The 22,130-nt window shown below is 43.5% G+C and overlaps 1 protein-coding gene across 1 annotated transcript in view; it reads left to right on the forward strand.

Moving 5' to 3' along the window:
• TBX20 (T-box transcription factor 20) overlaps window positions 1-22,130 on the forward strand; it is a 44,364-nt gene that overhangs the window by 10,008 nt on the left and 12,226 nt on the right. Inside the window, exons 3-6 of the mRNA XM_044454588.1 lie at window positions 2,584-2,748; window positions 9,898-10,006; window positions 11,491-11,649; window positions 17,766-17,842. Of these exons, the coding sequence (XP_044310523.1) occupies window positions 2,584-2,748; window positions 9,898-10,006; window positions 11,491-11,649; window positions 17,766-17,842 (510 nt within the window). The remainder of the gene's footprint in view (window positions 1-2,583; window positions 2,749-9,897; window positions 10,007-11,490; window positions 11,650-17,765; window positions 17,843-22,130) is intronic.

Raw genomic sequence — 22,130 nt, forward strand, 5'->3', positions numbered from 1 at the left:
TATGTGCTTAAAACAAGACCCTTCTCCAGCATCAGTGCCTGTCCCCTGCAGTTGCCGCAGTCAAACATAGAAGCTTCAATGCAAATTATAATTGGGAAAACTGCTCTGAGACTTCTGAAGAACACAAGTTACTTTTTGACTGGATCCTCTTTGACTGGGTGACCCAATCTTCATTCTTGCAAAGCAGTCAGCGTACCTGTTGTAGTCTTAAATATGAATCCAGAAATCATAAGGGCTGCTTCTCCAGTAGAGAATGATGCTGATTTAAAAATAAAATGACACCAAGTTAGATACTGGAGCTGCCCCTAACAATGGGATTCCTTCTGCTCCCAAATTCTGTTGCCTTAAGCGCCCTACAGCTTCATGATACAATTAGTCCTGCAAAGTTGTCAGGATTTAATTCAATGGGATACTCCCTGCTAAGGACAATCTCTACTTTCTCCTGTTTGTATTATTTTGATATCTCACCTTTCCTTCAAGGAGCTCAAAGTGATGTACATGGTCATCCCTCTTACATTTGATCCTTCCCACAACAACCCTGTGAGGTAGGCAAGACTCGCAGAATATGGGTTCATTTCCAAATGTTCACGGCAGATAGAAAGAAAACCACATTGGGGAACCTGCCACCAGGACTCTTCTATTTTGAGCATAAAAAATTGGTCCTGCATTTAAAAAGCTAGGTTGAAGAAGTTATACTTTGGGAGGCTTTAAAAATTGTGAATTTTTGCCTGAAAGTTCTCTACAAAAAGCCTTGGCAATCTCATCCTACCTGACTACCTGTCATGAGTTCATTGAGGCAAAAGCACAACTTCTCTCATGCTAATTATGGAAGTGATTCACAAAATTCTCTGGCAGATATTCCTATGGTCTCATACAGTCACGAGGTGTGCTGGATTATGGCAGTTGCTGTTAAGAATGGCATGAGGGAAGCCAAGAAATGGAAGGGTAAGGTGGAAAATGAGGTGTAGCTTAATCTGTATTGGTCTCCCTGATGACCATAAATGCATGAAAGAATGTTCCCCTCCTGCCTCTTTCGAGATGTTTCCACATTAGGGTTTTTCTAAGGCTGTTTTACATGCTACACAGCGGAGGCCTCGGTTAATTCACCATAGGGTGAACAAATTAAGTGGCGATCTGCCGCCAAGTGCATTTACCCCAGAAATGTGAAGAGATGCTTGTTCGTGCACACAAGTTTATTGCATTCACTCCTTAGCATTTAGATACATCCTTGAAATGTCATAGATGTAAATGCCTTTCTTCAAGGAATAGGTGAAATGACATGAATTGAATAAATGTAGAGCAAATGCTCGGAAGATGCCTTGGAGCCGCTTTCCTCAAAGGGCTACATATGGGAATACTGTCCTTTCTAGCACATGAGGAACAATATTCTGCCAACTGGAAAGTGCTGACTTTCCTCCCCTCTCCGTCTGTGGGAGTTTGCCCCAGCCTGGTGTACCCCTGAGATGTTGCTGGACATCAGCTCTCATGAGCTTCAGCCAGTGGTCAGGGATTCCGGGAGCTGTAATCCAAAATATTTGGAGAGTGCCTGATTGGGCAAACATGATCTACTGCTTTTACTCTGTGTGTGTGTGTGTGTGTGTGTGTGTGAGAGAGAGAGAGCGAGAGCGAGAGCGAGAGAGAGAGAGAGAGAGAGAGAGAATAGTATCTATAAAATTATATTATGAAATTGTTAGACACAGCTCTTCTCCAATACAGCCATTTTTTATTTTTTTAATGTAAGTATCTCAGTTATCCAATGTCCTCTTTTACTTTGTCCTTTACTTCTATTTTATTCTATAGTTTTAAATGTTAAGGTATCTTTTATGTTGTCTTTTATGGTTTTAATTGTTGTGAATCACCATGGAGCTTTGGCAAGTGAGCAGAATAGAGTGAAGACCCATTTGTTTTTTGTTTTGTTTTGTTTTTCAAAAATCTGCTCCTGATGGAGCTGAAAGCTGCTGGAACTGATTTCTTGATATGGATCAGCCTCCATACCTGAATTGTTGGACTCTCCTAAGGGGTAGGAATATGGAGACTGTCATGATGAGTCTCTGTACCTCCCACTACACCACTGACGCTGTGCCTGCAGTGACTGTTTGCTTTCATTTTTGCTGTCCCCTGGCAGTGCCTCCATTTGGCTTCTTGTTTCTGTTTCTTAATGTTATCCAGAATCCAAGATGCCCTCTTAGATTGCCTTCCTAAAGATCAGGCAGTAGCTTTGCCCTGCCTCTTAGTTTTGCTTTCTGAGCTTCCTGAGGGTTGTTGTTGGGCTCAAAGGGAACAGGGGTGTATTTCCTTTACAGATTTCTTTCTTGTGGGCAATCAGATCACAATTTTATTCCCCATCTCCTTAAAATGCATTTAAACATTTAAAATATACATTTAAAAGGGCTTCAGTCAATGCATATTGCTGGGAGATAAAGCTTGTTTTAAATATCTCCTAGCAGAGAGATTCAGGCATGTTCGGAATTTCCCTGGCTCTTTTGGTGGCTGCGCTGTAATGTTTGCTTCTGGTCAGTCTCCAAAGGATTCTTCTTTTCTCTGGTCTTTACATATTCATCATCTCACTCCTATCTATTTCAGAAGGATGTTTCCAACCATTCGGGTTTCCTTTTCTGGTGTGGATCCTGAAGCCAAGTTCATTGTGCTTATGGACATTGTTCCAGTGGACAATAAGAGATACCGATATGCCTACCACAGGTCTTCATGGTTGGTTGCTGGCAAAGCGGACCCGCCTCTTCCTGCAAGGTCAGTCCATTCATAAGCTTTCGGCAGGGGTGAGGATCCTCTTTCAACCCAAGAGCCAGCTTCTGCTTTGGAGAAGCTCTTGGGGAACACACTTCAGGGTTCCCAACACTAGATTGCTGGCATAGTTGAGCATAAAGGTCATTGCCAGTAGCTAGGCCTCCTTAGGAGAGGCATTTCAAGCTTTAGAGTTGGGAAAAATTACACAAAAGCAAGGAAAACACCAACCAATTATTAGTTAGGGGAAGGACATATAGCCATTGTGGATGGCCCAATAGGTTAGATTTGGGTTCCTGGGCCTGAAATTCTACATCCATGGACCTCATGCATACACTCAAACACAAATACCAGCTATTAACCTTTCATGTCACTTTGCCAAACACCATACTTGGAGCTAGTAGCTGTGGCAGGTGGGGAATCCTTTGCATGATGTGGGCTGAATTAAGTGGTTCTTCAGCCAGAGGCTATCTAAAGATCTTAAGAATTTTGTTTGCCTCTCCTTCCACCCCAAAGTAAAATAAAATAGAATCAAAGTGAAACAGTTTTTATGTCAAACCATTTCAACAGAGCCGTCTAAAATCTCAGGGTCCACTTCATCTCAACCCCTGCTACATTTCTTTCTTCCCCTTCACCAAGTAAATGTGGCCAAGTGCAAGGGAAAAATATTAGATTGTAGCTGGATGCCTTTCAAGAAGTGACATTACATTTTTCAGCTGACAGCATGTGTTTATGTACTGTAGTCGATTAATTGTTGACTTGCTGTTCAAGATGAAGGGACATAACCTGCTTTTCAGTTGAAGGCACATGTCTTTCAGCTTCTGAATATAGCATAACATATTGGGGATGGGGGTGGATAAAAACTAGGAATTGCCAAGCACTGTTTGGAATTGGAGCCAGCAAAGCCAGCTTCATGCTCCTTTATGCTCCCAGTGTTGATACTGGGAGTACAACCCGTCCAAACCAGTCCAGCAGAGTAGCCTGGGCTCTGTGCAGTGTCAAAATGACCCTCCTTAAAGAGAAAGGGAGGAAGCCCCAAGGTGGGCTTTGGAAAATGCCACCCTGAGGTAGAGCATCACTTCCTGCTAGTGAAATCTTTTGCATAATAATACAGTCTCATTTGTAATGGCACCATTCTTTAAAGTTAATTAGAGGCACTGTCATCTCTCCATTTAAAAAGATTTTCTTTCCCCACCATATGTGAAATTCAGAGCAAGTAAACAAAACAACCATGAAAATCTACACTGTGTGGAACAGTTTAAGACACATCTACACTTAAAAAAATCTAATCTAACAACCAGCAACAAATATTAAATAAAATCAAGCATAAAAAGCCTAACAAGGGATCAGGAAGGGTTTTAAATGTTGTCTACAGATGGGAAGAGTGGGAGCTGGGCAGGTTTCTGCAGGGAGGGTGCTGCTCGTACCAAGAGGGTCCGGTCCCTGGTACTTGCCCTTTTGCTTGGATATCAAGTGTTGATGAGACAGAGAGTACAGCCTTTGCTGCCAGGCTCGGGGATCAGTGGGCACAAGAGGTCCTTTACACACAAGGTACATCTTCAGATGATTTGGACTTCACTTTCCAGAAGATCCTGAAAACAAAGCCAATGATCCAGAATACCAGGAGCCAAAGTTTTTAAAAAGTGGCCCCCTGCAATGTCAGGGAGAGCCAGTGTGGTGTAGGTGGCTAAAAGTGTGGGATGACGCAATCTGGGTTCTAGTCTCCACTCAGCCATGGAGCCAACTGGACTTTGGGCCAGTCATAGACTCAGCACAGCCTCCCTCACTGGGTCGTTGTTGAGGGGATAAGATGGAGAACAGGAGGAGCAGAATCATCTAAGCCATTTTGAGTTCTTTATAAGAAAAAAGGTGGAATATAAATCAAACAAATGTGCCCCGCATCTAAATGCTAAGGAACACCCAACGGTTGTAATATAAAAATATAACATGTGCAATTTATTATATAAGATGTATAATCCAGTTGCCCCTTCCTTCTGTGAGTTGTGCATCCTTTTCCAGAAAGTATTTTGGAAGATTCCTATTTTTGTGTATGGGCCAACTACAGCTGTGTTTTCTTTCTCTTGATCACTTTTTGTATAATAAACTGCACTTCTTACATTGTTAGGTTATAGCACTTGGGTGAGCCTTACCATTTAGGCAGATAGTTCTGCAACTGTTGTTCTCCTTTGCTTTGGTCCCTGGATCATGGCCGTTGGTGGCAAATTAGCCAATCCAGCAAAGGAGATCTTTGAGGCGTTACCCTAATGCTCACCTGCATCATATCATTAATCCCGCCCTCCACCCAGTTTAACTGGCTGAAAGCACCTGTCAGTGAGAAAGTGGTCATCCACTCAGCTGTGGCTTCTCTATGCTTTCTTTTTTAATTGCAATATTTCTTGCAAATATTGGCATGTCCCCCTCTGGGCTTTACCTGACAAAAAGCAGTTTGAAATGGTTATCTAAAAAAGCCTGCCTGCCAAATATCTCTCTATGTGGTTTTGGACAATGGCAAGGGTAGGTTGCCTAGTTCAGTGAATTCAAATTTTGGAGTAATTGGATTTCAGTGGGACTCCCTCCCAAGGAACGTAGCCCAAACCCAAACCATTTTATATTGCTTATTCGTTTTCCTGTTTATTATCTTTCTTAATCCAAATTTTGATAATAGAGGTGGTGAGGTCTGCAGCTTACTTGTCTTGCTACCTGAACAAATGTGCCCCTCCTAGGGTGCTGATCGTGACAGACAGAGCTGCTTCAAATGTAACGGCATGGTATGTCTGGGTCTTATGAGAATCACCTTTCCAAGAAGCTCCAGCATTCACATTCTGTCCGTCCGTGCATCCTTTCTTTCTTTTTCTTGTGGTACTCAAGGATTGGAAACCAGGATCAAACCCTAGCTTCCCAGTCTTGGTCTGTAGGGCACACACAGACTATATTTTTCCTGATCTGGACAAAATAGCAAATCACCATGTGACAGAGATGAAGGGCCCCCAGATTGGCGAGGACGGGAGAAGATGTGCCACCCCACAGCTTAGTCTCCTTGTACCAAACCCTGGTTTGACACTGAGTATATGGAACAGTTCAGTCAATCATTACTGCCTTTGACATCTTACTGCCTAGAACCAGATTGCAGGGTATCTTTAGTTTGTCCTTCTCTTCCTCTATAGCTAGATTTGGTACCCGTGGGGGTGGGGTGGGGGTCAGACATAGCTCTTCTGAATGCCTTATAGCATATTTCCTCTATTTGAAGCCCTCTAGATGCTGGTGAACCTCAAGTCCTATTGTCCTATTGCCCATTGTCAAGAATTCTGGGCATTGCAGTCTGAACAGTCTGGAGCATCCCAAGCTGGCGAGGCTGCCTTAGAGTGTGCCTATTATTAACTGGTGCAAAGGAACTTCTTTGGGCTTGATTCATGTGGTTCAAAAATAGGACTGTGTGTGCACCGTACCTCCAGCAAGCGATGCCACGTGCCGTGTTGCAGAGTGATCATCTGATTGTTCTGTCACAAAGGCATTTCTATTTTCAGTGCGCAGTTCTTGTCCCACTCTGGAAAAGTATGTGGTGATGTGATGGTGCGTGGTAACTGGCTTTATTACATGCTTGGAAAGATGCGAATTAGCTGCATGGTTTGATGAGATGGAGCCATCTTCTTCTTTGCATCCACATTTGATACATTTCCTACAGTCCATCATAAAGATCTTAAAGCTTTTCTTTTTAAAGAAATACTTAAATGTATTCAAGTGTCTCAGTAAAACTTATCTCAATCACAAATGTAAAATGGTACAAGTAGAGGGTGGTAGAGCACTTCTGAAAGAGTGTCAGATACTCACCAGAGTGGTTCTTCCAGCACAATGGCTACTTACACAACAGAGGTGGGCAGACTTCAGGGTCTGAAAATGGCTTGAATTTCTGGGTTAGATTCAAGATCTCCCATCCATGGACTGAAGGGCTCCATTTGCAGATGATCTCACCTGATTTTAAAGGGTCTTGCCTTCTCCCCATACAGCTCCATTCAGCAAGCTCTCCTAATTCTCTGTGTTGCATTGTCAGGGGACTGAAGGGGATGCCATGGGAACAGGGGACAAGGAACTCCACTTTCTCCAGTGCAATTGATCCGGCTTAAAGCTGGTTGCACAAGACAGAGTTGTGTACAACTTGGGCTCAAATCTCTATGAAAGACTAAAGGCAAATGATTTCCCTCCAGCTTGCAGAGCTGCTTTTAGAGAACATCTCATTACAAGCCTCTCAGGGGCCTTTCCACCTAACTGTGCATCAGGCAGATATAGTGTATCTTGCATAAAATTTGCTCAGAAATGACACCTTCAGCTTGTCTCCTACTCATGCCACTCTTGACTGATTTTACTCAGATGCTGTTGTCTCCTCTGCTCATACAGTATCCTGAAGATGAAACAAAAACTCCCAATGATTAAAAGTATAAGCATGCAGCTCTGACATTAAACTAGTAGGATTTCAATTTGCTTTTTCATTATCGCTGTTTGGTTTCTTATGCCTCAATACCAAAGTCACATTTCTGCATGGATATTTAAATGTAGGTGCTGAAACAGTGATCTCTGTGTTACGTGTTTTGCATGGTTGGGTCAAGTAACACTTGATCACATGGAAAGATCCATGCATAAGTTTACTTGAATGAAGTCATGGATGAGGAAAGCCTTGTTGACATGTATCCCCTCAGGCTTTCCCCACATCATTTCTATACAGAAATAACTTTCAGGACTACAACTGCTGAAGCTGAAATTAACAAGGATTATCCAATACTGTTTGAAAGCTTTTCTATTCATAAACCTTCCTTGCAGATGACCATTAAATCCTTCTTTTCCTGCTGTCAAAATGCAACGCAACTTTTTTTCATGCCATGAATGTGCAAGGAAACATTCCTTTAGAGAGAGTAAAAATCCTTTGTGAAACTTGTCAAGCCTTCCCAGATATACAGTATTATTTAGCTTAAAAGGCTTTGCAAGCGAGACCAAATCTTTGAAAGACATATGAGCCTTATGAGTTCCAGCTTGTAGACGCATCTTCTGCATGCCTTGTTTTCCTTATTGGCTTTAATTTGTTTCTTTAACATTGGCAGTAGAGTGTTGATTAATTTCCTTCACAATACACCTCATATTTTGCTATTTATTCCATGCAAACTGTAATGCCATCATAATTAATATTTTCATTAAAAACACTGCAGTATATTCAGCTAAAAGCCAATTCCTCCACTCTCCCATTTCTGCATGAATTTTGCTATGCCTGTTTATTCCTTCATAAAGGTAGATTGTTGGTGCACACAGTTGTCTGTTATTGCTATCTTCACAGCAGCCTGGTGGGGTAGGTTAGGATGAGAGAGTGCAGGCAGGGCAGGATCACTCAGTAAACTTCATGACTGTGGGGTAGGATTTGAACCTGGTTTCCATCGCCTTAGTCCAGCACTGTAACTGCTACAACATGGTGGCTTGCGGGACATGTGCCTGTGAGCCATTCTTTCCTTGAGAATGAGGCCATCCATGTCTACTGGTCATGATGGCTGTACATTAGCACAGGCAGGATGCGTCTGTGTACCAGTTGCCAGGGACCATGAGTGGGAAGGTGCTATTGCATTCACACCTTGCTTATGGGGTCTCCAGGTCGCTTTCTGAGGGCTGGGCTGATCCTTCGTGGCTCTTCTGTCGTTATGGTTTTATCAAGCCCTAGTTGGAATAGCTGCAGGGAAGAGCAGTCACGGTCTTCCATTTGGGTAAAGACATAGCAGCAAGCCTGCTGAGTAGTAATCTAGAATGGAGTCATTAAGAAGTAGAGATTAAATTATGTTTGAGATTATAGAAGGAAGGAAAGGTCCCGGAAATAAGCAAGCTTTAAAAGAAAAACATTTATTCATGTTACAGGCCTGCGAGTGAAGGGCTTAATGGGTTTGGTTCGGACATCTCTTTGTTGATAGCAGTAGCTGCACCTGCATTTCAGTGGAATTTCCTTGCAGGGACATTTGTCTGGGCTTGCAGTTGTGCATGTTGGTGTGACGTGTGCATGCTTGGAAGTGAGCCCCCCCACCTTAGCGGTAGATGTGATTTTTATGATTCTGCACAAGGCAAGCCTGCATTCTGTCCACATTCTCTTCCCTGTACACTCATATGGCCAACACTCTAGCTTAAATATATTATTAAAGGAAGTTTTAATTTCAATAGACTGTATGTTTTGCAGTGGCTAGAAAGTCTTTAGTTCTATGCATAATGTCAGAGCTTTGGATCAAGCCTACAATATTTATTTATTTATTTACTTACTTACTGCATTTGTATGCCGCCCCATAGCACAATGAAGGGGGTGTTAGCATAAGAGGGCTCTCTGGGTCTGTGTTTTATGAATCAATCTCTGAATCATCAGCATGGTGGAAAGATAACAGAAGAGATATTTCATTATATGGATCTGGGACTGCAGGATACAACCCAGGTTTTCTCTTAGGTGTGGGAATTAGGACATAATGGTTTTCACTAAAGACGAAATGCATAATCTCTTTGGGCCCACACTTGCAAGAAGAGGGCTTGCACTGAGGATCTCGGAGCATGTGGAGTTAGAAGAAGAGATGTTGACTAGTTGGTCTAGTAATTTCATTATTTACTTAGAGCACGATCCTGTATCCTCCCAGTGTTGACTGGGGGCCACAGGATTATTTGGAGTCCCAGTTCCAAGATCCTTAGCTCAAAGGCTGCCACCTTCTTTGGCACACTTTCAACCAGCATGGTTGCAGATATGCCTTTGAGGGCAGAAAAGGGGGCATGCCAGGAGGTGGGGAGAGATGGAGGCATGCCTGTTCTTATCAACACCCTGACTTCTTCCCTCCGCATCCCTAGAGTGCTATCTGTTTTCTGGAGGCTTGTAGTTGAATGAGCAACTAAGAGCGGCTAGCTCAGCAAAAGATCTGCTCTGAGCCAAGATACAAATTGCTAGAACTGGTTTGTGGATATGGGTCAACACAGCTGCCCCCTTTGTTGGACTTTCCTTGGGGGTACGGCCACAGGGACCTGTCAGGATGAGTGCCTGTGCATCAAAATGCACTCCCCTGCACCACCGGGCAGGGCTACTGTCTTACAAAGGAAAAGGTTGGCACTGCAGATGGGCTTGATTGATGTTGATTGACTCTGTGTCTGTTGGCTTTCTAGACTGTACGTGCATCCGGATTCTCCATTTACAGGGGAACAATTGCTGAAGCAGATGGTGTCCTTTGAAAAAGTGAAGCTGACAAACAATGAACTCGATCAGCATGGCCACGTGAGTAGCTGGCCCTGTGGAAAGGGAAAACAATGAGGACTCCGGGAGGGTTTGCAGCTGCCCACACACCTGCTGGGAATGTGCATAACATGCAGGGAGCCCCAGTGGATGTTGGGGGGCTGCTGTTGCGTGTTCTTAGCAGTTAAAGGGCTGTGACATTCCCTGAGCATTCATTCATGACACTGCACTGTATTTCTAGAGGCATTGTGGCACAGTGGTGAAGAGTGCAGGGCCGGAATTCAGGCTGTCTGGATTCTAGTCCCCACTTGACCATGAAGCTCACTGGGTGACTTTGGGTCAGTCACTGGCTCCAGCCTAACCTACCTCACAGGGCTGTTATGAGGATAAATTGGAGAGGAGCAGGACCAGGTAGCCCAGCTTGGGTTCCTTCCAGGCATGGCGTAAATATAGTAGTGATTAATCATAATCATTTCTATACTGCCTAGTAGGCCAAACTCTCTGAGCAGTTTACAAAAAAATTAAATGATGAAAAATGCATCATAAAAGCCACATACATACAAACATATAAACATGCAACACAGAGAAAGACAGATAATTCTGAACAAGCCACCACCAGAAAAATTCCAGACCAGATTAAAACTTCATTATCTGCTGCCTAACGCCTGAGAGGAGGAGGACTTAACCTGGCACTGAGAAGACAATAGTGTTTGTGCCAGGTGAGCCCACTGGGGAGAGCATTCCATAATCGGGGGGGGGGGGGGCAGTGAATTGAAGTGGGAGAATCACCAGTATTGGCTCAGTTGCAGATGGTGTGTGTGTGTGTAGGTGTCACATTTAAATGCCTGAGAGCAAGAGGGAGATAAACAGGCAGTTTCCATGGGTGATGAGGTGGAGCAGGTCCAGGTTGCTCTCGTCAGTGGACCCCTCCTGCACTGTGGGCCCAGTGCCTACCCCGTCACTGCCGCTATCGAATGACTTGATCTACACAACCAGCTGGATGAGGAGGCAGAAGGCATTGGACCACTTTGCTTGCAGATAGAGGGTCCTATTTTGAATACTTACCTTAAAACACAGGTGCAATCCTCCTCTACGCATCCCCAGGCAACAAGGCTGAAATGTTTTACTCCAGCTTGCTTTTTTTTTTTAATCTGGCCTTTTTTTTGTAATCCAGGGAGTGTCCAAATATGGTGTTCAGGTCTCCTTGCAGTCTGACATGGGGCAGGCTACAATACTTTTGTTCTGCTGATGTATAGATCCAATCTCAGTTCAAAGACCCGCAGGGGCAGGGTAGAGTTCCTCTAGAATCCTGTAAAATGCTGCTGAAAGATACGATGTCTCTGGTGGATGACTTCCTTGGTGTATTGGGTATCACGCGTTAGGGGTGGCCTGTGGAAGAGCTGAACTGCTTGCCGCAAGAAGCTGCTTGACAAAGCCTCCGAAAGCAACCAAGGTTACGCCAACCGTTGAAGGGGCTACTGCTGATGGAATCTGAGCACTGACTGTTGTTTCCCTCTTTTCTCTAGATAATCTTGAACTCAATGCACAAATATCAGCCCAGGGTGCACATCATCAAGAAGAAAGACCATACAGCTTCCTTGCTGAACTTGAAATCCGAAGAATTTCGGACCTTCATCTTTCCAGAGACGGTATTTACTGCTGTCACTGCCTACCAAAACCAACTGGTGAGTGTTTTGGGGTATTCTTGTTGCTCTTGTCCAACCGTCCTTTCATAACTGCTACAGAGGTGAAATGTGAATAGAAGGGCTGATTTGGGCACTTGAATTACTGGCAGGCTAGGAGTGGGGGCAGAAGTGCTTGGCCCTCTTACCTTTTGTATCGGTCCATGTAAGGAGCAATCCTATATATGTTTAGGCAGAAAATAGTCCCTTACCTGCCACAATGCTGTAGCCCAGGAAGTGACAGGACTGGGAAGGGCATGAATGAGTGTACAAAAGTAAGCCTTTGGCTCAGTTTGTTTGAGGCTGAGCCTATATGTTAATAGTGAGCAGGCCTGGATTTGGGGAAGCTGAGGGGGATAGTCACCCCCCCACCACCAGCAGGCAATTTATTATTTTTTTTTTACAGCTGATGCATCTATCAACTGTCTGCTGGGGAGTGACTCTCCCCCTCTTCTGTGGATCAGGTTATGATAGAAAGATCTATTCTTCAAGTCCCAGTCATTATGTAGCTATAATGACACCAGAACGCAGACACAGCAGGGCCGTCTTAACGCATGGGCCTGATGGGCACTTGCCTGTGGGCCCCATACTAATCTGTGTATGTTAACCCTTGGAAAATCGGAAAACTTCCCAAATTAACAGTAGTTGTAGTTGTCGTAGGGGCCCCAGTACATGCTTTGCTCGGGGTCCATAATGCTGTTTAGGCGGCCCTGAGACACAGGAAGTGTCGGCAGATCCGAAGATGCACCAGAATGGCAAAATAAAGTACAAAAAGTCCTCACTCCCAACTTTTTGTTTTCATGTGTTGTGGAAGTTCCACCAAAAGATGTGTTGGTGGGGCGGGGACAAGCCTTGGTGCAAGGCAGCCACAAAACCGCTTAGTGAGGGCACAGAATGCTAGCTGAATGTTTGGGAATGGAAAACTGGTGGGGATGGAACAGAGCATCTCAGAAAGAGGCATGGCTGGAGCCTTGAATCGCGGTTCTTCAGACTCAAATTTTGTTGCAGGCCTCACTTGTATTCTTCTAAAGCAAGGGTAGGGAGCCTATGGGAGAAGTTCTTGTACTAAAAAGGGGTCATGCTGAATCAGACCCTCTAGTCCAGCATTCTGTCCCCATGGGGGCCAGCCAGGTGTCTGTGGGAAACCCACAACCAGTGCTACAGCACAGCTGATGCGCATAGGCATACTGGCTTTCATACTAGAGGTAGCATACAGCCTCAGAACTTCATATCCATTGACAGACTGCAACTCCCATAATCCCCCACCACTGGCTCTATTGGTCAGGCTGACAGGAGTTGCAGTCGAACAGCATCTGCTTTTAAGTGCTTATTAAAGGAAAAGTAACCTGCCCTCAGAGGCCATCCAAAGTGTTTCTGCATGAGGGCCTGGTCTGGTTGTGCTTCCTGACTGGAAGGGCATCGTTCGCAGCAATGACTCTGAGTTGCAGGGGGCAGACTCCCATGAGGGTGAGAAATTCTCCTCCAGCTTAACAGAAGAAGAAAGTGACCTGATGCCGAAATGCAAGGATAGATGTCAAGAAGGCCAGGGAATCATGCAGAGGCACAGCAGGCAGCTCCTTCTCTGCATGGGCTCACTGCAGCCAATAAATATTTCCTGGCATGATACATGGCAAGCTTGTGTGTGCCTTTTGTAAGCTATTTCCCCACTCTGTTCTAATGTAGTGTGTGGTCTTCCAAGGGTTGTTGAACTCCAATTCTCACGAGCCCCAGCCAGCATGGTCAGTGATCAAGGATGATGTGTTTATAGTCCCAACAGTACCTGAGGGGCTTCAGTTTGCTCATATGTGCACCAAAAGTAATATTTTGTGTGTGTAAGAATGACAGGCATGCTGGGGGCAGGGAAGAGAGTCTGGGATGACAAAATTGGCCACAGTTAGCTGGGGATGCTGGGGTTTGTAGTCCAACACATCTGAAGGACACCAGGTTAAGGAATGCTGCTCAATAGATTAAATATCAGATTGTGAAATTAGTGCTTTCTTCATTTACTTATAACATTATGGACAATGCCATTTTTCATCGCAGGTTTGGAAGTCATATTGTTTGCTTGCTTGACATTTTGCTGGTTTCTTAAAATCAGCTTGGGGAAAGCAGTTTTACAGAACACATAGTCTTCTCTGGAGCCAGGCTTTTCTTTACATTGGGGTCCCTTTGGAGCACTTCTGAGCCAGATTTGGAATGGAGAGTCTTGCCTCTGCCCTGCCCCCTCCTCCAACTTTGTTTTGTAAAATCTCAAAATAGCTTCCTGACATACTGCCTAAGCCATGTCAGAAAGAACCCTTCCCGATCCTGGGTGAAGTGCTTCCATCCCAGCCATTTGGGGAGGTGTTATTGGAGACTCGCAAGACCACCACTTTATATTTGAAAGAAGCAGCCTTTCCCAACACCTTCGTCTGAGCTGTCTCATTAAGCAGTGGAGCAGAGCACAGGATTCAGCTGGGGCTGGACGTGGGGTCTGCCTACAGCCCAGGCATCTTGCTGGCCTCTGCTAACCCTATGGCTGGGTTGCTGGGGCAGGCAAAGGCCGGGACAAGGACGAGGGGCATTCTGGAACTTGTCTGGGCTCCTTCGAGGGCAGTCTTCTACAAATTGGCACCCTGCAGCTGTTGCAGACCCAGCTTTCCATAAGATTGGCCACACTGGATGAGGTTGATGGGAGCTGAAGTCCAGGGTGGCTAATCCATGGCCAGAATGCATCCCTGCCCAAAATTTCAGATTGACTTCTAGCTTGATTCTCCAAACTGGATAAAGTTGAAGCAAATACCATACCAATGTGCTCATTTATTTGGATGACTAAAATTTGGTGCCTTTCCAAAAGATTTAGAATAGATAACTACTTATTTAAAAACAAACCCAAATGTTCAATAGAAACCCTGCACTTAACTTGACTGTTTGAGATCCAAAATGCCTTGTGTGTGGCAATGCATTGTGGGTAGGTGTCTATGGCTGTGCATAGCTACTGCAGGGTCAATAGCAAGGACAGGGTGGGTGGAGGGAATAGGCTGAAGAGACTTCCTGGAATCAGACCCTACTAGGCCAGTTAAAAGAAATCTGATTGCACAATCTTATCCATCTCTGCTCTTAAGGAAGTTGCATTAAGGGCAGTGAGGTTTGCTCCTGTTATCAAACTGGCATCTTAGAACATAACCTGAAAGGACTGATGCTTATTTGATGTAAGGCTGTGAGGTCGTTCATCAAGAGGGATGCTGGGCAGGAGACACCTCTTCATCCCCTTTTGTTACACTGTGAGCTAGTTGAGCCTTTGAGTCCATCCAGTTCATCCACCTGGCTGTGGGAGGGAGGGAACGGAGGCTGTCAGGTGTGTGGATCTAGTAGATCCAAGCCTTCCTTCTCACCTGAGCCCAGTAGATCCAGGTATTCCCTCTCACCTGAGCCCTGCCAGTTGGCATGCCCCCTTCTTCCCTCCAGACCTTTTGAGGTCACAACACTGAGCTTTCTAGAGCTTTCCGCAATGGCCAGGAGGATTGACAATCTGAATGAAGGGTTCTGTCTGAGGCCATAGCTCTGACTACGATGGAAAACTCTTCAGTATCCTGTGACACACCATTGGAGCCATCAATCAGATTGCTGTCTCATAATCCTATGCATGTTAGGCAGAAAAAAATCCTATACGCTTGTTTTCTGGAGAATCTGCAATTTGTAGGACCTTTTCTGTCTAAACAAACATAGGATTGCATCTTTAGTCAGCGAACAGTATGTGTTACAATATATTTTTCAATTCTTATATGTAACAATGGCTCAATCTGTTAAGCCTGTGGATGCAGGCAATCCGGGATTGAGCCCTCATTCATCCCTGAAGCTCACTAGGTGACTTTGGGCTAGTCAGGGACTCTCAGCCTGACTTACCTCACAGGGTTGTTGTGTGGAGAGCCTTGTAAGCTGCCCTGGGTTCCTTGCAAGAGGAAGAAAGGTGGGATATAAATGTAATATTATGCTAATAAACCCATAATATACATATTTAAATATATCAATTAAGCCACCATTGGACCAGGAGGGCCCTGGGGAAGAGCTGTTCCTTTTAGGCACATGGATTACACCTGGATGGTGCTGGTACCAAAGCAGAACTCTGTTTTCACATCTGGATTGCCCTTTATGGAGAGGGACAAATATATTTTACTCTGAGTTCAAGATACTCTGGGTTTTTGCAATATTCTAAAGGAAGCAACTGTATGAAAGTTGCCAGTGTATATCCATACATTGCTTCAATTAAACATAAACTATATCTGGCCAGTGGCTGTGTGTTTACTGGTGCTATGGGTCACGCTAATTTCTGAATTTGTGACTGAGCCACGGCCTTGCTGAAAGAATTGGTGTTTGCCTGAATAAAGCTGTTTTAGAGAGCTCTAGTTTGATTTTCAAGCACGTCCTGTAAATCCTGCTGAATTTCCTCTTGGAACTTCTCTAGAAATTCTCAAGAAGGATGCTGTCGTATTAGGTATGACTAATGAAAATGGAACCGCTCTTATTTTTTACCATTTCTTTCAGTGCTGGTTTTAAGGGAGATGATTACATTTCTGCAGGTTATTAGATAATGGCTAAATACATTACACTTTCAACAAACTATCTCACATTTAAGATTTAAAGGTCATGCATTTGTTTAAAACAGTCAAGCCCTTGCAAGAGAGTTGAATTGTAGGTCAACTTTCATTTTAGCTAGCTTTCTTGGAGATGTTCTTATGATTCATTTGGGAACTGGTATAAGATAAATGTATATCTTTTTTTTCTTTTACTGGGGTATCATAAAAATGATGGCAATATTATCTGACAATGCTAGCTGAATACTGCTTCTTATCCTGACATCAAATTGAATATCGCTCTAAGAAGAAAACTGGGCAGCTTTAATTTCCCCCAAGAAATGAATAGGGATTCTTGGTCAGCAATACTTCTTTTTCTGCCGCGTTAGAACTGATCTATTATTTTTTATTTAAAGCTTTGTTACGCTGCTGGACAGATTTCCCGAATAAGCTTATAAATATCAGTCCCTGCTCTTAAATTTACAATCTGAAAGACACATGACACAAGGAAAAAGCACAGGGAGAGAGGAGGAAAAACAGCATGATGATGTTGATTGATGCAGGATGCAATCCTGTTCATGTTTAGATGAAGGCTTATAGTTTTCAGCATGCCCCAGCCAGTTCTGCTCAAATATACATTGGACTGCACCCTCAGTTGCCCTGATGGACAGGAATATGCCTATCCCAGATTGGACCAGACTTAGGTTTCCCTGTAGCTATTCACCTTCTGAGTGAGGCTTTTCTCATTCCTTCAGCCTCTTCTTTTCCTTTTTAATTCTACTCCTGCTTCCATCTTGTGCTCCCAAGACAGCACTGTATTGTTTTGGGTGGTATGTGAAAGCTTAGCTCTTCAAGAAAGCATTGGGTTAGACTTTCCGATAACCCTTGAGTTTTTTTTAAATTACATTATTTATTATTACATTTATCTTCCTCATTTTTCCTTTTGCAAGACCCATGAACCTCCTCTGCCCTTTTATCCCCCAAAACAACCCTGTGAGGTAGGTTAGCCTGATGGGCAGTGACTGGCTCAAAGTTGCCCAGCTTGCTGCATGGCTGAGTAAGCCTAGAACCAGGATCTCTCAAGTCTCAGTTTAATATTCTAACCAATACACTACACTGCCTGCTATAACAAATGTTCTGTTTTGATGCCCTTGTTGTTTATTCTTTGGGTTTTTAAGACAGGGAACAAGCATTTAAGTCTCCTTCAGGCAAGATGATTCCTCAGAAGCCCTTTTGGTAGTAGTTGCTTGAGGATTTGTTTTAAGAGCAATTGAGGGTTGTATCCAGACATAGCCATTCTTAGAGTAGACTCACTAAGTCCCCCTAATTTCAGTGAGTCTGTTTGAAGGATTGGATCCAGCCCTTTATGACAGCAGCTGCAGTTCTGGAGCCTTGAAGCCGATGGTGGTGGTCAAATACCATTACATTTTTAGCACGAATAGAAACTGACAAACCACTCTGAGATTATATAAATTCTGTGGAAGCCCAGTGTGGATCTTGGTACAGATGACTTCATTGCATCATGGTTTGTGTGCTGTAACACTTACAAGTCTTCTTTGTTTCTAGATAACCAAGCTGAAAATTGACAGCAACCCTTTTGCAAAAGGATTCAGGGACTCTTCCAGACTCACTGATATTGAGAGGTAATGGAGACCTTCTGTGAACTTTTTGTTCAGTTAAGATAACGGGAGGGAAAACAAGGATAAAATGTACCTTTTTCAGCCCCTACAAAGCTGTGCCTTGGATGGTTATGTTGCACTGAAGAGGATTTTGGCTTCTTTATAAACAGTTTGAAGATGGAGGTTACTTTAAGCTTTAACTACTCCTTCAGATGATGCTAATTATACTCATCTTCCTCTGCTGGTTTTTCAAATTGGTTGGTTCAGGACCTTCAAATATACAGAGGCATGACTTGGTAAAAAGCAGATGTCGGCAGAATTTCAGTGTTTTGCCTTTTATCTCTGGTGCTAATTTAAGCCTTTATCATGTCTGTTCTCACTGTTCATATCTCTTTGGTCCAAGCCAAGTTAAATATTCAATGGCAAAGTGGGAGTGATAAATATTTAGAGGGGGTTGTGGCTCGGCAGTAGAGCACCTGTCTGGCACATAGAGGGTTACAGGTTGAACACCAGCATCTCCAGGTAGGGCAGGAAAATCTTTTGCTGGAAATCCAGATGCCAGGTGGTGTTTACTGGGCTTGCAAAAACTACAGTCTGGCAGTCAGGATGAAGCAGAGTCTACACACATAGGGGCAATTTTCAGGGAGAAATCTGCACTACAGACTTTTTGCTGAATGTTTGGATTACACCTGGCCTGGCCTTCTTCTTGATGTAAGCTTTTTCATAGGAGCACTATCCAAGAAGTGCTCCATCCTCAGGTATGTTTAAAGCCCAAACCACTAATATGTTTGGAGCCGCACATGGATCATTTTTAATTGTGTTTTTAGAGAGCAATCCTATGACTCCTGTATAGCTTCTCAGGGGCTCCAGGATATTTTAGCCTCTCTGATCTGAGGTTGGAGACAGCACCTTAGAGTTGGGAATTGGGTTTCTAACTCTTTCCTCTGCCTTCTCACAGCTAGCATGGGAGGATCCACACTGGCTATTCTCTGAGGTCAGGAAAGCAACCTTGGAGAGGAGGAGAATGGGCTATTTTGGTGGATGAGAATGGGAAGGGACTGGAGAGACCAGGACATGAACTATCCTAATGCCTCCCCAGCCTCCTTCCCTCTTCCTCCAAGATGCAGCAGGAGCAAAGGCCATCTATCAAAAAACACAGGGTTGGAGCCTGGACCATTTTAATTACAATGTGTTTATTGGTACCTTTTTCTTGGCTATAGTTATCAGGATGCTAATTTGTATGTATAAATGTACTTGAAGAATTAATCTAATTTAAATAAAAATACATGGCACCATCATGGGAAATGCAGTGGCCAAGGTACTTTATTCAGTCTGCTGTCCAGGTACAGTTGGTGGGCAGTTTTCAGGCCTAGCTCTTCCTTCTGGTGGTTTCTTATCTTTAAACTGGACTTGGACTGGATAGTCTTTCGAAGAGAAGATGACTTCAAAATAAAGGGCAGTCCTTTACAGATCTTCAAATGCAGGACTGTCCTCTATAAAAGAGGGCACATGGTCCCCCTAAAAAGTGCCCAGAATAGGAAATGTTGCTGGTTCACAACGTTTGAGGGGATGTTAACTTAACTGGACAGTTACACTTTTTCTGTGAAAATGCAGTTTTATCCCAGTATTGTGCTGTGAACAGTAGCCTATGGAAGACAAGTTGTAAAACTCCCTAGAGATTCCAGAAATTAGAAAATTAAGTTGTGCCAGCTATCAGGATAAAAAAGGGATTTTGACACAAAGGTAAATCCGCCTAGTTGATGGGAAATAACAGAAAGGGTCTCTTTTCTAATGATTATTTATATGCACTGAAAGCCACACACTGCACAATTCCAATAATTTCATTGAATGACAGACCTTGAAGGCAACTTACAAAGTTAATAGAGTCTCAAATGCCACCTCTAGAAACAAATAATATTATCGGTTCCATTTACATGCCTTGGCACAGAAAGTTTGCTGGTTCGTATTTGCACCTTCTGGAGAGGTGGATATTTGATTAGCCTTATAATCAGATAATGTTTTGTGAATGGGTTTCCTAAGGCAGTCCCAATTTTGCCTACGAACGATTTGGGACATTAGCGCAGTCTCCTGTACTGTTCAGCAGCGCATCCAAGAGAACTGCTATTCATCGCACGTTGTGAGTCTTTGGGTTGACCTAAATAGTGTGAATGTGGGACGAAGCTTTGGATTTAATTTCCAGATATTTAAGTCTGCTTTTTTTCCTAACTAGCCTTTAGGGAGGGAAGCAAATCAGATCAATTGATCTTTAGAGACCTAAAGAAATTACATTAGGCTGGAGTCAGTTACTGCACTAAACCATCTAGTAATTGGATTGCTCCTTGTAACTGATTGAAAACAGCTTCTATCTGCAGCAATACAGGCCAGGGTTCCTTACAGTCGATCTGAGAGAAACACACATCTTTTTATGACATGATGACAGACATTGCACTTTTCTAGCCTAATTGAATATGGTTTTATAAATACATGACTCTAACAATTTCAAATCTTCCATTTCAGATTTATGCTCTCTGTAGAGACTTTGAGCAGGCAGGGCCCAACTCCAGAAACTTTAAGTCCAAGTAGCAGGACTCGGACTTAAAGCACATTAAGGAATAATAAAAGTAAATAATAAAAATGGAAGTGCTCCTGAGCGTGAACAGAGTTTTTCACCAGTATAACTTAGCAGATGAGCATTTTGGTTTAAAAGATGAGCTTAGATGGCTTCCAGGAAAGTATCTCTTCTTTTGGGGAACTGTATACATTTTCCCTCATTATATAACTTTGCTATATTAGGTGCTAGGTAGTGTTTCAGCTGGCTCAGGTGATGTGTGTCTCACTACAAGTTTTAACAGCAATGCTTTCTGGCGGAATGCATCATCTCATGATGCAAAAGGAAAGGGCTGGAAGGGAGGAGGAAAAAGGCAGACTTAAGCATTAATTGCAAAGTCCAATAGGCCATCGCGTTGGATGCAAATACAGTGCATAGTCACTGCTTCCTCTAAATTGCTTTACTGCAGGAGAGTCCCCGAGACTCTCAATATTTTCACAACATAGTACCAGGTCTCCTGTTTTCATTTTAGAGAAAAATTCTACACAGGTTGTTCCAACCTGTTGCCCACAAAATTGTTCAGCCCTCAAAAGGGGAGTTAGTTGGCAAACTTTCATGATCCACCCATGCCAAGGTTACTTTTTTATATGCTGTTTGCAGTTGCTTCTTTCTCCAGTTTGAAGATTCAGTGTTTCTAAGCACACACACACAACTAGGTTTCTTCTTCAGGCAATTCCTTTCAATCAGGGATCATGTAAGCAGGACAGTAATGGCATAAAGCCAAATCAGAATGAAGGCAACACTTAATATTTTTACTCTGAATGGTCAAATATTTGGGGTCGTATTACAGTAAATTGCAGAATCAGCAGTATGGAGACAGTGCATCCTAAAGAGTCTGTGTGGCATCCTAGTTTACCTTTGTAGAAGGTAGCCTTTCCAAATTTACTTCTCTTTTGTTTTTTGGCATGTAGATGAGAACTACAGCTTTTCTGTATATGGCTTGACAATTCCCACATGCAGCTCAGTTTCAATATTGGCTGTGCATCAGTAATATGGATCTGCATCAGTGCTGTGTTGGATTTGGGCACAAAATTAACTGGCTTCCCTCTCTGAGTAAATTCCAGGCACAGATGTTCTGCACTTCTTATCTTAGGGGAAACCATGCTCAGGAACTGAATACAGCTCTCTTAGGAGCAATCCTGGGCATGCATAGGCAGAAAAAAGGCCTACAACATCCAGCATGGTCCAGCTGGCAACTCTACAACTCTGTCTAATAGCCAAGACCCAATGGACAAGGTTTGCTGCAGGATTATGTCTGGATAAGAATGAAGGAAGGATTCGTGTAGCACACAGGAGCTTCACATGCATCTGAAGCAGGGAAGCCATTTAACAGGAAGGCAATCCTCTGGCACTGTAGTGTGTTTGCCAGTCATTAGATAGGAAAGATGTTTCCCGAAGTGGCTAGGGTGGCCGCATACTTTTTTTTATAGAGGACAGGCCTCTGTGTGATGGGCTACCAGAGGACTGTCCTCTGTTCTGAAAACTTCCTGTTTGAAGAATTGCCCAGTCCAAGTCCTTTTCCAAGAATGCTTAGAAGGAAGAGCTGGGCCTTGAAGCTGCACTTCAACAACAACCTAACAGGAGACAGAACAGGCCACCCGGCTACACTTTTCCACAATCTGATGAAATGTGCTGCATCTTCATTTAAATTATAACAAATGGTGTCTAAATTTGCAACTCTATGTATAAATGCTCACATGCACA

Source organism: Varanus komodoensis, unplaced genomic scaffold, assembly GCF_004798865.1.
Source record: "Varanus komodoensis strain SLA01 unplaced genomic scaffold, ASM479886v1 scaffold10, whole genome shotgun sequence".
Lineage (NCBI taxonomy): Eukaryota > Metazoa > Chordata > Lepidosauria > Squamata > Varanidae > Varanus > Varanus komodoensis.